Source organism: Chaetodon trifascialis, chromosome 13, assembly GCF_039877785.1.
Source record: "Chaetodon trifascialis isolate fChaTrf1 chromosome 13, fChaTrf1.hap1, whole genome shotgun sequence".
Lineage (NCBI taxonomy): Eukaryota > Metazoa > Chordata > Actinopteri > Chaetodontiformes > Chaetodontidae > Chaetodon > Chaetodon trifascialis.
The window spans coordinates 12,845,497-12,860,755 of NC_092068.1; the positions used below are offsets into that span (position 1 = coordinate 12,845,497).

A 15,259-nucleotide genomic window follows, 5' to 3' on the forward strand; every position below is an offset into this window, starting at 1 on the left:
AAGGAAACGTAACAGGTGGTATTTAAGCCACAGAATGACAATGGATTCAGTTTCTATTGTCCAGGTCTTTGTGCCTATGTGAAGATTTTACAAGCAGATTTTGGATTAGTTTCTCTGCATGTGGACAAAATGTCATTAAATAATCATATACGTAGTGAGGATAAGGCCCATAGTTGTTTCATTCATCTCAAGATCTCTTTTGAATTAAATTAAAAAAGAAGACACAATCAGTCCTCATGGTCCAAAATGGTCAAATATCAAAAAGCCATGAAATGCTTAATAAAGCTGTATATTACGATGAGGCAGTGGGGTGATTTCCAAAGTCATGGTTGCCTAAATGAAGAAAGAATAAATTATCTGGTGACAGGAGAATGGACGGTCAAATTCCTGCGTCAGAGTAGTCACCAAATAATTGATGTTTGATTATGTTAAACCCTCAGGTGGAGTATTCATTTTCTTCAAGACTTTATGCATTAGAGAAATAATTTATGACAAAGAGGAATAGTTTCAATTGCAGCTCTGAATACATTTATGTCATTGGAAGTCATCAAATCATTTTAAGCACAATGTGCTTTAAAGTAGTGTCTCAACATGTCGTATCAAGGACACAAAGATTCAGCCAAATAGGGATCTAAACCCTGCCCTTAGTTTTGCAGATCATAAAATAGACTGAAAGGTGGATCAATTTGTTAAATGAGGCAGTACAGGGAGAGTAAATTTGTGAGAATGAGAAACAGAATAGCACAGCGATGCAACTAGACAGGAAACAACATACCTACAGCATGTGTAAAATGGACAGGTGTTAATGATGATCATTATATGTTAGTACCGGTACATGTGTATGATGTGTTGCAAATTAAAATGACAATGAAAGGAGTTTTTATACAGTGACAGCAATTTAAATGGAATAACACATGAAAAAATTAAAGCATTTCCCAAAAATCAAAAAAGTAAAAGTGTAAAAAAAAAAAATCTCAATAGCAGCTAGATCTAAACCCACCCACTGAAAAAAGTGTTCTCTGTAGAATAAAGCAAACAAGAACTAGCTAATGAAAGCAAAATAAAGTCTTTGCTTATGTCAATACTGTGATTTTTTTTCTTATTAAAAATACTAAGGTGCTAGCTTGTAAAAGTCATTATGAATGTATGTAAGTTCAATTTTTAATTTATTGTATGCTACACTTCAGTCACATAGCTTCACTCTAAGGGCAACATCTATCAGTTTAATTTTTGCCAAGTATGTGTTTCATATTTGGCTGAAAGGGTGGGTTTTCAACAAATGACATTTAATTTATCATGGCTTGGAGGAAATGATTAACTACATCTGGGCCTTAGTTTTAAACCGCTGTTTAATTAATGTTCTATGAATATACTGTATGAGGAATCCACTTGCCAAGTCACTATGTGACAATAAAACAAACAGACCCACGAAACCCAATTATGTTCTATATTCAAAGTAAATACTCAGAGAAATGGGAAATTTATCTTCCTAGTTCATATGTAGCAATAGAGAATGGAAAAAATAATAATGCAAAACATTTCCACTTAAAAGGTGCAGTACAAGAGAGAGCATGCATGATGAAATTAAGTTTAGTTAACAAAATAAAGTAAAGAAACATAACTATTGTATTACCAGTTTGTGCCATAAATTTAGCAGATTCAGCTTGCTCCTGCAGGGCCTTTGTGTCATGAACTGATCTTGGCCGCTGACTTTTTACTGTATGCTCTCCGATCATTCCATATTCTATGGGACAAAATAGAGGTTCATATGAAAGCTAGGCTTAAACATGATTTTCTGAGAACAACAGCTTATTACATACTGTTTTTCAGGATGTTCGAAGCAACTGCAGTACATGGCTAGAAACAAAGACCACACAAGTATGTATTTAATTTCTCCTTTACTCTAGGGCATAGAACAATGCAACGAATTTATAAGGGTGAGTTGGAAGTATTAATTGAGCTTGACAGCACAACGTAGACACATAGCAAACATGCAAATAAACTCACATCATTTTTTTAGACTCTAACACGTCATCAGACCAGCTTCCTCCCCTCCCTCCACCCACCCTCCTGCACACCCAGAAAATAAAACAAAACGAAATGAAAGTAAAAATGTGTAAGCCATCGGAAAGCCACAGAGGAGGGGGTCATGGACATAACATGCTATTGATCCACAGTTTCCTCAAAAGTTTGTCATGTTTGTGGGACTTCTTTTGGTCTACCCAGTCCAAAATATTGTGAGCTTTGTAAAATTAGACAAATGTATTCTGAGCTGTATTCATTACAATGCATGCCCTCTTTGTTTCCCACAAAGGGTCAAAGAGACAATGAGTACAATGTTCTGATGCCACACTGAGTAAAGTGATGCCAGCAATATTGCATTCATTTAAGAATTTGTAGTGGCTGTTTTAAGTAAATATACACACTGAAAAACATTTTTTATCTACTCAAATAGCTCATGCAAATTGTTTTTGCACTCCTGTGTTAATTAAAAACGTGCATTACTTTTGGCAGTGTGGTCCTAATGAGGTGATTATATCATTTGCAAATAGGCAATGCAGGTGATGCATCAACAGCAAATTCACACATAGCTTATGTTAGTACATTAGACAATACAATGCATCAGCCATTGATAGGGAGGGTGTTTAAGTCATCTCTTCTAATATAGTTTGAGGCCTTGGTTTCCTGTTTTCTCTACTGCAAACCGCAAGCTTAGAAAGACTGACCTCCCTCACAGTGAGGCCTAGAGGAGGAAATCTGCCGTCTCATCTGATCATATTTCACAGAAAGCGAAGATTTTCTGACTAATTATATGGTAAGTCACTTCACAAAAAAAAAAGTGTTGTCTGAGCCACGCATCAGACTTTTGGCACTAAGCAAATCATATCAACAAACATGTTCCATGATTGGATTAAGAAAAATAAATAAATAAATCAAGACACCCCCCCCCCCAAAAAAAACCCCAAAAAAACCCATCCCTTCCCAGTATAGCATCAGGAAAGCTGTGTTTGCATAGAAAATAAGAATATTAAGAGGGTATAATGAAAGGAGAGAAAGCCGCTAGGTAGGAACAAACATCGCAGCCTTTTGATGCTGATTGGGATCTTCAGAACCATGACTGCACAAAGTAACGAGCTTCAGAAGCACGTTCAAAGGTCTTTCAGTCTGATTTGATCGTGTCCACATCTGTTTTGCTCAAATTAAGCAGAGCGCACAGTGTGAACTGTGTACCGGACAAAGAATGTGCAGGTACACTGATGGTCGGACAAACAGCGGGCAGTTGATCTAACGTTCACTCATGTAAGGCTAACTACTGTAGATACTTTGACATGTTATCTCTTTGTTTCGTGCTATACCCTGTGGTGTCTTGGATCATGAACCAGTTCCCCATTTAGCAGAATAAAAGGGTTGTCTGATTTAGTCAGTCTGAATGTGAGCTACTTTGCAGGAAACCATACAAAAAGCAGGGTATACTGCTTTTTAATGAATTCATGCAAATGAAACTAAACTCTAAAAGCTATGAGACACCGTACTTCATGCCACTTGGCTCACTGGGGCTGGATGGATAGACAATACATTCAAAATGACTCGGCTTCTTTTAATTTTGCATTCAATGTTAATAGTGTAAAAAGTGTAGTTGAAAATCTATACAAATCATCCGAGACACTCTACTGTCCTGTATTTCAGAACACAGCAACAGGGTTAGTTAGTACAAAAGGCAGCAGAGCTTAATGTGTTTGTGAAAGTCAGTATGCTTTATTCTGAAAGAAAATGATACCTGCCTTGCTCTCTGCCTTATTAGTTCAATTTCTAACATACATTTCAAGAAACTGGTCAGTTTCTGTATGAAAAAGGACCTGCATGAAGCCGCAGGCTGATATATTCTATATTGTCCTTTTTAAATGCTAATCAACATGGCTACCTTCACAAATCATTGATCATTACTCCTTCATACCTTTGAAAATGATTTGCCTCTGCAAAACATAGATCAACTAAGCCTATTAAATAGTGATATTAGCCCTGGAGTCAGTCTCACCTCATCTAATCCAGCTCTCAGATCACGATGCACAATACAACAAAAGCATTGCAACATGAAAGAGATTATAAAAATGTCATTAAGCATGATGTCAGTAAGATACTTCGATGACAGTCACTGCAGACCACACACTCTATGAGTCCAACTTCACACATTTTTAAATAGAAGTGTTTCATCATCACTGATTCATTGTTTGATGGCTGTTTGAGTAATTCGATCAGTCTGGACAGGAAGTGATTGACAAAGCTCAGCCTGTTGGTACACAAATAAGAGTGGTTTAATTTGGTGCATTAGGAGACTTTTAAGTGAATGAGTCTAGAGTCTCTTTTGATGCCACAAAGCCAAGATGTTAATCTGAACATTGTGTTTCAGAGAGCCCGAGGTAGAATCGAGAAGAGCAGGATGTCGAAACACGACACCAGAAAAGTACTGAGAAACAAGCACAGCGGTTTAAATGAACTACTAGGATTGTATTCAAGCCCGTGGCTATATGACAGTAAACATGAAAGACAAATCAGAATTTTAATAACTGGAGGGGCAGGCTGTTGTCATTTGTCAAAGCAGCCCAAAACAATGTGTCTTCACTGTATATTACAGGGCAGAAAATGCAGATGATGCATTTGGCATGTCATTACATAGAAACATGTCGTCTGTTTGAGACAGCATCGTTTTCAAGTTTTGGCCTTTATTCATAACTTTTTAACTTGTGTGCTTTGGAGGAAATGAGGTTTATGATTTATGAGGTGTCCTTCAGTCTGAACTAAAGAGACTAGCCTACTTATTATTGATATCCATCAACCACCATGCTTCAACAACAGAAGAGAGACAATGCCATTCAGAGAAATCCATCACGGTTAGCTTTCTTTCTTTTAATGGGATGAGAGATTCATACACTTTGTTTTGCATGCACATAACCTCAGTGGCATGCATCACTGATGAAGCATGCATTTTTGGCCTAAGAATTAAAAATCACGGGTGTTATAATGACCACTAAATTTACCAGGATTGACAAAGACTGAGGAACTGCGGCATTGCTTTCCCAAAATATTGAAGATATTTGTTTAGGATTTAATATATTTTTTGCCTGAAATAGGGACCTGAATCACTTAGATGACCTCGGCAGATGGATCAGCAATAACTACTTTTCCTTCTGCAACAGGCCACACGTTTTAACACAAGGTCAAAGCCGTGCTGCTCGTTCCAGCAATCATTTCAAAATCCCAATGATCGGCAACACTGTGGATCAAATGGACCAGACAGAAAGGGGCTGCTTTTGAAGAAATCTTTCACAAATGGTTGTAGACCTCAATTAGTTTATATGCAGTGTGCTGCATGTTATAGTAAATGGATGAAATTAGTAATAACGGTGTTCGCAGGGAGCTGTCATATAAGCGAGTCTAGCTAGCAGATTGTGCAGATAGTGTCGTGGAAATGCAGTCAATGTACAGTGCACTGTATTTACTGAACAAAATGAGGCTTTAGGTCTACTATAGGTCATTATACTGGAACATAGTGGTTGTCATTTTGCTCAGACACAGTGTGCATTGAGAAGCAGGACTGCTGGTCAAATATGTACTTGCGTTTGCTGGACATTTTCCCTTTTTCCCTATTCACTCATTTCATTGACTCACATCCAAACAATGTGTTGTTAGACTGCGACCATATATATTATTTCCTCTGTGTGATGTATTTCCCTAAAGATAAGATTGCCAGCTCCATCAAACAAAGGTATTTTATAGCATCAGGAAATTACTTAACTGTCTCCCAGAGATTATAGTAGCAGGATTTCTCAGAAGTACAGTTGTCAGCAGATCCACTGATGATTTTTGTGACTCACCATGGATACACATGAACCAACATGACTCCTTGTCAGTCACAGCTACAGCAACATGTTTCTCTATGATTGTTAGCATTAGCATCTGTTGACAGCTTCCAAGGCGGTCAATGATATGAAACGTTTTGACGACAAAATTATAGACCCAATATTTTGGAAACCTCTCATAAGTTAGTCACTATCTCATAGAATAGTAATCTACAATATAGATATATTTCCTTAATATCTAATATAGAAAAAAAGTGTCTGTTAATGCATACACTCAGCACACACCCTTTTCCTGTTTCACACATTTTTTTTAAAACTACTAATTTGCTAAAGGCAGTGGCAGAATTAGCACTCCATTCAGTAACACTTTGCAACATCAAACCTGCAGTTACCCCCAGTAAGTGCAAAAATAGAACTTTTAAAAGCTGCTTGCTGCCACCATGCTGTGCCATCAGTTCATAATGGCAGCCATTTTGCCTGCTTTTTAAGGGATTATCTTCAAATCAGGTGAGTAATAAAGAGGTGTGGAATGAGATTAGGCTATTTTCAGCAAAAATGCCTTCCTCTCAACTTTAAGAAACTGGATGATTTTGTGGCTATTGTCTCTTGAGTCAGGTTGCTCTGCAGGTTGATTTTAGCGTGAGATATGTCTTTCTGCTATTAAAAGGAAAGGGAAATAACTCTTTTGTTTCAGTCAGCTTTGGACGCTGATCTCTAGGGGTGCGTCTGTTAGCAAAGCCAGCACTGCATGCAGAAAGGGCCAACACAGTGACAATCTTTGGCCAAAGTATTACAAAATGACTCAAATTACAGGCTGTGCAGGCACAGCAACCAGGTCACCAGTGGGCTGCGACCTCAGCAGGTGACCACAAATGAGGGTTATAACAGAAGGACACCATGGCTCAGATTTTGAAGCAACAGTGTTACTGCATGTGCTGTGGCCCACACAGGCCTTCATCATTGTGTCAAAGGTGTGCAAACATGGATAGTGCTGGACAGGATTTTCCTGCCTCGGCCAAACTGTTATGTGAGCCTGATTTGGTGGGCTCGAAGCTTTTTTTGACTCATCACAGAACATCGATGCTTTCAAGCTTAATTAGTAGCCATATTTACAAAGATATTCACACTTGATCTAATTAATGTCCCACTAAAAAGCACATGCAGTACATTACAAACAAATAAAAAGTCAGCACACAATCAAAGACAATGAAAGTTCTCTGGGTCCATGACCTTTGTCATCACTGACGTTTTGATCCACTGCATGCAGGGAATTTTAAGCTTTCACACTGGCAGTGATTACGCCAGCTGCAGAGAGTCCAATGGAAGACATTTCATTTCCAGGTTCATCTTGACTGTGTGAATGCGTTCCATGTGTAATTTTATTGAAAGGCAGCAAAAGTCAGCCCCATGTCCAATGACTGATGTGTCTAACCTTGCATGAAATGAGCCTTTACTCAGAGGCCCCTACAAGTAGCTTCTATCAGGGGCGCTGCGCTTACTGCCCTCCATGCATTCCTGCCTGACTGACTGACTGTCACAAATGTAGCTCTTAATGAGAGGCACTTCATTACCACTGCACTTTGAAGAGTGGAAGTTCCCAAAATAGAGACAAGTGTACGGTCCACGCAGACCAGGAAGAGGGATACCTCCCCATATCCAACCCTGTCTTTGATCCATTTCTCAGCAGCTGAGCTACTGAGGCTGGCAAATTTTGGTCATGATATTTCTGGGTTGTAAGGTCCTTAAAAGTAAATTCTTAGACATATTGAAGTTCTGTTTGAGTTATGAACTACAATGGAAATATATTTAAATGTAAAAAAGATGCCAAACCATATTAAAGGACATTAACCTTTACAAATGGTGAGAGTGATTACACACAAAATAATTTTTTTTTTTTTTTTTTTTTTTACCAACAGTGCATGCAGAAAAATGATCAAATCTGTTCCCGTTGATTATGGATTTTGTGCTCCAGAAAATAAACATAATTAGAATTACCAACCAATACGATTACCAAATATATTACATTGGTGAAAGATTAAAGTAGAAGAACAAAAATGCAAATAAAAGCAAAAAGAAAATTTTTCATGTGTTAGGATGGAATACATAAAAAATACATTACATAGAAAGATCAAATATCATTTATTCATAAATAAAGTACATATTCTACTGTTATATTTTCTTTATTCCAACATTTGAGAGGCACAGAGTTGTGTTTTAGACAAATCTGGGAAAGACTACTTTTCAGTGTAAGAAATAATAAAGGTGATAATGATGATGATTGTGATGTCATGACGATGCATCATATTTCTCATAGATACACTTGCACATCCAGGCTTAAATGTTACTCCATCCTTAAAATCAGACTACCATTCAGAAACAATTTTTATAAATCTACTCAGATGTCCTCAATGTATCTCCACAGCCATTATGCAAACCCTTCACTATTGGTGGGACCATATGCTTGAGCCAATCTAAAAAACTCAATTAGTCCTTCATTAAGAAAATGAGGGGGTTGCACGGAATCAGATACAAATTATGAATTGTCCTCTGAGACATACAATTATCCATCATACTCCTTCTGCCATCTGTTTGCTTCCTGTTGACTCTCCTAATGACTTAGATTGAAGCCAAATTAGAATTCTGTGCAACTGCCACTGCACCTCATTGAAAAGTCATGTGAACTCTCCTAAAAACGGAGCGTGTGGTGAGACAAGCACTCAGAATATAGTCTGCTGCAAGTAGAGTGGATGTATTTTGTGTTACTGATCTGTAGGCAAATGAGTGGCTACTGGAGATGGCATTGATGATTTACAGCACAATGCTAAATCACAAGGTTATTGAGCAGTACCTCACAAAGCAACCTAGATGGAGCTCTGACGTTATCAAAGCACTGCATCAAGAAGCCCTGTTGCTGGGTGCCGTGAGCAGATCATTCCTCCTCTTTTCCATACACTAAGGGGAACAGGCTTCAGCCGTCTGGTTTCATATCATCCACAGATATATAAATTGGATCTCTATTCTTTCAGAAGCCACACAGTTTAGATGCATATTCCACAGTCTGAATATTAAACTGTAATAAACTGCCACCACAGGAATCAAAAGCATCATCCACGGTACTGTGGCTGTAAACAAATGCTTGCCTATCAATCTCTGGAAAGTAGGATTCATTTTGATTTAAATAAAAGAGAGGAGGAAAAGGAAAACAACAACAAATGAAGATACTCATTTCCTTGTCATCTGTTCCAGGTTTTCACAAAGATGTACCCTCTGCATGATAATGTGAGCAATGTGTCGTGCTTTCGGTTCAGCTGCATGATGCTATCAGAAAATGGATCCGCCTATGGAGCATTTTAAAGTGAAAGCAATGGCAAGATTGCAGCTTATAACTTTGAAAATCACCAGCCTTTTCAAAAAGCAACACCACTGAGCCACCCGTGACTGAAAGTGGGGCTGCTGCAGGGACACAACTGAAAGGACTACTGTGCACCGACAGAAACAAGGATGGAAGCAGATTACTAATGAAACCATTTCAGAAAGAGTAGTCAGGTTACATCAATAGTACAGAAACTAAACATTGTGCGTTGTGTGAAATACAGAGGCTTTCTCAAATCTGGGACACTAGTCTCAAGCTTAAAGCCTTTCATGAATATTCTCTCATAAGTTCAGGCCAATTTGCCTCAAAACACAAGATTTTCTTTTGACCAGCTGAACATGATCTTAATATCCGGTTGTAAATTGTGCACAATTATTCTTTTAGGCATCCTCTACTACAATGCTGCTGCTAAGGGATATTGGAAAAACTATGGAAGCAGCTCTTGGCATTAGTATAGAAACACACAACCCCAGTAGATGACCTGGCAGTCACACACACTGCCAAGCTCGATGCCACCATGCCAAGCAATGCATCTGTCAAGCGAGAAACATGACACATTTTTTAGCACCTTTGCGACTGCAGCCAATTTTCAAAGAGCATACCTTGTCCTTTTCTGAGCCATTTTGCTTGGCATACCAAGCAGTGACCTTAGATTTAATAGAGTCATGGTTTGGCGTCCACGGAAATTCCTCACTAATACACTAAAAATGAAACACCTAACACAAAACACAATATGGACTCTGTAACCACAGAGGCAAATGTGGCTGGATGATCATATTTCGTAGCAAGATAAATCATTTCCAACAGCCCCTAATGAGACCTTCATAATTCATGCTGTCAGCTTTTCCACAGCACCAATCATGTCTGATCCTTTTGCAGTGGTAAAACCCACTGCTTCAGACTGCCACCCTGCATCTATCAGCACAGGGAACATTGTGTCATATGCAAGTTAGTCATGAGGAAGATGCCTGCAACATGCCCTGTCTTTACTCATTGGCTAAGCTCATGTTAAAGCAAATACACGCTCCAAAATAATTACAAGGACACTGTGGCAATGCTGAAATGTTCTCAGACAAGAGCAGGGCAATAGGATTTTTATTTAATGGATTCTGATGCCAAGTCTGGGAACATAAGAACCATCACAGTTATTACAAGTTTCCAAGGCATGCATGGCTGCACTGAATTGTAATTACTCTGTGTATATTTATAGCTATAAAAACACACAATATCTGGGCATCAGGAATTTAACTTGGTTTTTCCACTTTCAAAATAATTGTATATTTTAATTTTGGTTATTTTTTTTTAAAGCTACCATGCTTGGCATTTACGCAAAGTGACCTTTTGTTTATCTGGTCATTTTTGTAATGAAGCTTTTTAATTAAACATAACCATATGGCTAACATAGCTTAAAAAATGTGCTTATGTATGCTGTGGTATTTTCAGTTCTTTATTTGGCCTGCTGCAAAGTGTTGAGGGAGAGACAGAATTGGAAACACTGGAGAGAAAACTCTGCAGGGATCCAGTCCCAGGACAAAGGGGGGCATTTAGTTCAAGAGGCATGGGATTTAACCACTTGATGATCTCTGGAAACCCAGAATATTGAGATAAACTCAGCACACAATGTGACCATGTACTGGGTTCAAATTTGGCCTGTTTTTCTCTCCCAGTCCTCAAAGTGATTCTGTCAAAGATTTTTCAAAGACAGGCAAATTAATGGACAATTACCTTTTTTCACAAAAGCCTATCACACTGGAAAAGTTCCCTAATAAAATACCATCCAAATTGGACTGTACTGTTTGGCTAACATGATGCTGGGTGTGCTTTTCAACTTTAATGCATGTATTCACGGTCTTATTTTTGAAACTTTTGAAACCATATATCAAAGAGATGCAAAGTACTGTTAAATAGAGCAAAGAAGCATTATCTTCATTTTAAATTATGCTGAGCAGTGCTGTTGAAATTATGCTGAGTGTTGGTGGGGGATAATTGTAATTTCAGCAGGGCAAAGTAGTTGTGTATAATATAAAAAAAGAAGGGCACATTAAAAAATAGAATAATTAATTCATGATGTTTTTATTTTTGTGTCTCCTTGGGCTTTTATCCACTTGAAGCCTTTGGAATCATCCTTTAAAGAACTGATGAAAGACCACATATTAAACAAATAGGAAAACACGTCAATTCATTTGCATGTTTGTCACTTTTGGGTCTTTCTCCTCTACTCTATAAAGGCAGTGGTGTCAACCACATATAATGTGGTTTATTTGTGTTAAAAGAGCTGTATTGTCAATGGTGGTGGGAAACAAAAACATGGCTGTTCTGAGTGAAGGCGGCATTCATTGATCAATATAAAAAAGAATAATCACCAATGAAGTTGCTACGTTTTGCGTGTCTGACAGTATGACACTAACAAATGCGTTTCTGTCACATCTTTATGACTCGATTATCAAACACATTGTTTCCAGAGAATATAGGCTACTATGATACGATAATCAAACTATTGCCTCAGTGTGGATATTTTTCTTTTGATATCTTTGCAGGGTATTGTAACTGTGTCAAAGTGAATATCTATGTGCATGTAAATAAAGATGAAAATTTTCATGAAAACAAATTGTCTCCTACACAGCTGCTAGCAAACACTCCACAACACAGAAAGCAGCATTAATCAGTGATGGCTGAACCTGTAAACTCTTTTTTTAAAATCACTTCCAACGTTGCCCAGCCACTAACACAATAAAATTAGACCATAGAGTTTGCAGTTTATTGAAGTCACTGCATGATTTCTTGATAGTGAAGTTATTACAACTGTCAAAATAATATCTTCTTGTCATGGGCTGCCAAAGTGCAAAGTTGCCTGCCACAGCTTGAAATGTGCTGTAAACAAGGGTGAAAGAAATTTGACTCAGTGGCTAGAAGCAGAAAATGTAATCAGTCCATGACCACACCATGACCTTGTAGCTTTGCAAAGAAGGAGGGGAGCAATTTTAAATAACTCATAAACCAGAAAGGATGCCTAAATTCTCATCAAGTGGCTTAAAAAAAAGGAAAACTATGTATCTCAGTCCAAGGAAAAGGGTCCTCTAACTTTGCATCGCCTGGATCAAATCCTAGATGGAGTATGAAATGACTTCTCAGTGACAGCTCCTTGTTATATGCAGCAGCAGAGGCAGCCAAGAGTGACATTAGTATTGGAAATTAATTGTTTTTTAATGTGCACGTCTCCATCGTCCACCAGCATATAGCCATGGACCATTACTGTGGTCAATTAGCCATTCAACATCTTACCGTTGGCCAATATATGGAATTGATTACCACACCACAAGCTTTCCCCGCAGCCTACCATGTCCAGAATATTAAGCGTTATGCAAAAAAAAAGAAGAAAAAAAAAGAGTTGAACTCAACAAAGTGAATTTAATCAGCTTTAACCTAAACATGACTGCTTAATTGGTTTCCACCTAGAGGCCACCACCAAACAACATTTCACGTTTCCATCCCCATACACACTACACACGTCTTAGTATAGCTGGTCAGTATAATTACTGTGCAAAACAAACACGGCCCTAAATCTTATTAGGGAAACTTCAGTTTTTGTTCTTGGATATGGGAGGAAATAAAACCCGTTCAACCCAGCTTCTGAGCCTTTTTGGCTGTGATGACATTAAGGATGATTGAAGTGCATTATCTGGGCACACAATGGCTGCTGTCCATTCAGCTGTGCTCTGCAGAGCACTGAAATAGGAAGCTGGAGACACACTCACTGCAAAGGAACGTGGAGTTTTAAAGGCCCATGACACCCAAGTCCCCCAATAGCTTAGGCTGAATAGCCTGTCTGACCTATTGTCGGTGAGTTCACGTTATTGTCGATGTACCTGTCTGATATGCAGTCAAAGCTCTCAGGTCTTCTGCCTTTCAGCAAAAGTGCTGTCAGGCTTGGAAAAAGGAGGTGATTTAAAACATATCCCTTTCTTCAATTTGCTGCTGGTACCAGGTGAAGCGGTTAATTTGCAGTGAATAATCTGCTATGGCTATGGCAAGTATTCCACATAATGTCTCCCAGTTTATTCGGATTTTGCCTGAATGACTATGACAAAATGAGTCACAGTGTTTAAATTCATCAGAGTGCTTGGAATAACTTCTAATTTTGGGAGACACTCATGATGAATAAATGCAGCTGTGTACCCTCATTAAATAATCAATACATATTTATCATTCACCACTGTCTGACTATAGCATCCAACATTTCCTCATATAAAGGCAACCGCTTGTTCATTCTTTCTCATGCAACAAATAAAGTGTGATCTGCTTATGATCCGCAATGACAAAAACATTTCCTTCCACTTGCCTTGCACTTCTGTGAGTGCAGCCTTAATGAGCTTTTCAATGCAAAAAAAAAAAAAAAAGTGGCCCCATGCTTATATTTTTCAGACTCTAATCAGCAAAGACAAAAAAGCTGTCTCTTCATGCACCCTCTTGCTCTAATCTAATTAGAATTTATTAAACTAGGGAAAAGTTCAAGGACATCAATAGCTACATTTTCCTCCAAACACAGAGTTAGGTACTTAGACAGTAGAAAAGGATGGTACACCAAATGGGCGAAGGAACCATTTTAGTCCTAACTATCCTTTCACCTCATTACGGCATTTAGAGGCACTGATGAATGCATATTTTCTGTATTTCCCCCTGATTTTAAAACAGGCGGCACTGAATGGCCACATAAATCAACTATATTCAGCCAGTAATTGAATCTCCATGGACATAAGATGATATAAAAATAGAGGGTAATCAGAGGGCACAATGTACTATTCTTGTATTTACGGAGTACCATGCAGACAAGAAATAGAACAGCAGGATTATGGCTGGATGATTGTCCTCCATAAACACTGTCTCCGTATGAAATGCTACAGTATAGGAAAAATAAGACCTCTGCATTTGAACATGCACAGACTGTCTCTAAAATTACATGCAAAATATATAGAAAAGCTAGTGCATGGATGGCTGCATGTGGTGAAAAAATATCATTCCAGACTCTCAGATTCAACATTCTCACCGTCACAGAGGTCATGGGATTTGTCCTGTGAGGTCTGTTAATTGATTTTGCCAGTATACAACATTACAATAAAAAAAAAAAGTGTAAAAAAGCAAATATGGATTTTGTTTTGCAGCTGCAGAAGCATAGAAATATAACCATGATTCACATGAAATACCCAGAGTTTGGTTGGTACATTTTGTATATCTTATCTTATCTATTTCTGTTTTTAATTTTCCAGTGGGGCAGCCAGAAGTTCAACAGCAGCATTGATATAATGCCAAGTTCTGTGAATTGTCTAACAGCATGCTGCATAAATGATTAAAAATGAGCAGTGCATTACAGATTTACAGCATCTCAAATGTCTAAAATATGACACAAATTCTATTTTCATATAGTATGTCTGGGATTCAACTCTTACTGTCCTTTATTGGGGCTGTACCACTTGATTTTCTTTTCTGAAAACAAAATATCAGAGCAGAGAACATTTTTAAAATGCATCACCTGTGATCCAGCATCAGGAGAAAGCTCAACATACGGATTGTGTTTTATGAAAGGACGCAAATCTGTAAACTTGTAAAAATGATGCTACTTGGTGGCATCTCTCTTGTCTAAAATATAAAAATTGCAAAACATGGTTCACATGACAGAAAGGGTCATGTGCTTATTTTATGAATAAATCGCTCACAGACTTGGGTGGGTTTGTTGTGGGGAATGTTATGGTTGTTTGAATTATTAATCATCTCAAATCGATATGCCATAACCAAAGGAAAGCTCCCTCCAATTGTATGCACTATACTGGGTCAGAACTTAGTGCACTTCACTAAAACATTGTTTATTTTATCCAGTCTTCTATTTCTGAACACTTAGACCTTGCAAACACACATGCTTAGAGCTTTGTCTTCTCCCTTTCTTTGTGCTGAATGACCAGTTCCTGACCATTTTCACAATATTTGATTGATATTTGTGTAAATAATAGTGCTGTCAAAAAAATCGCGTTATTAA

At 38.0% G+C, this 15,259-nt stretch overlaps 1 protein-coding gene across 7 annotated transcripts in view; it reads right to left on the reverse strand.

Annotated features, from left to right (window-relative positions):
• Nucleotides 1-15,259, reverse strand: part of adgrb3 (adhesion G protein-coupled receptor B3) — a 116,870-nt gene that overhangs the window by 65,339 nt on the left and 36,272 nt on the right. For 5 of the 7 annotated variants that reach the window (XM_070977381.1, XM_070977385.1, XM_070977382.1 and 2 more), the window contains exon 3: nucleotides 1,634-1,744. The exons of the other annotated variants lie outside the window; for them this stretch is intronic. In XM_070977381.1, coding sequence (XP_070833482.1) covers nucleotides 1,634-1,744 — 111 coding nt within the window. The remainder of the gene's footprint in view (nucleotides 1-1,633; nucleotides 1,745-15,259) is intronic. 7 annotated transcript variants of the gene reach the window in all.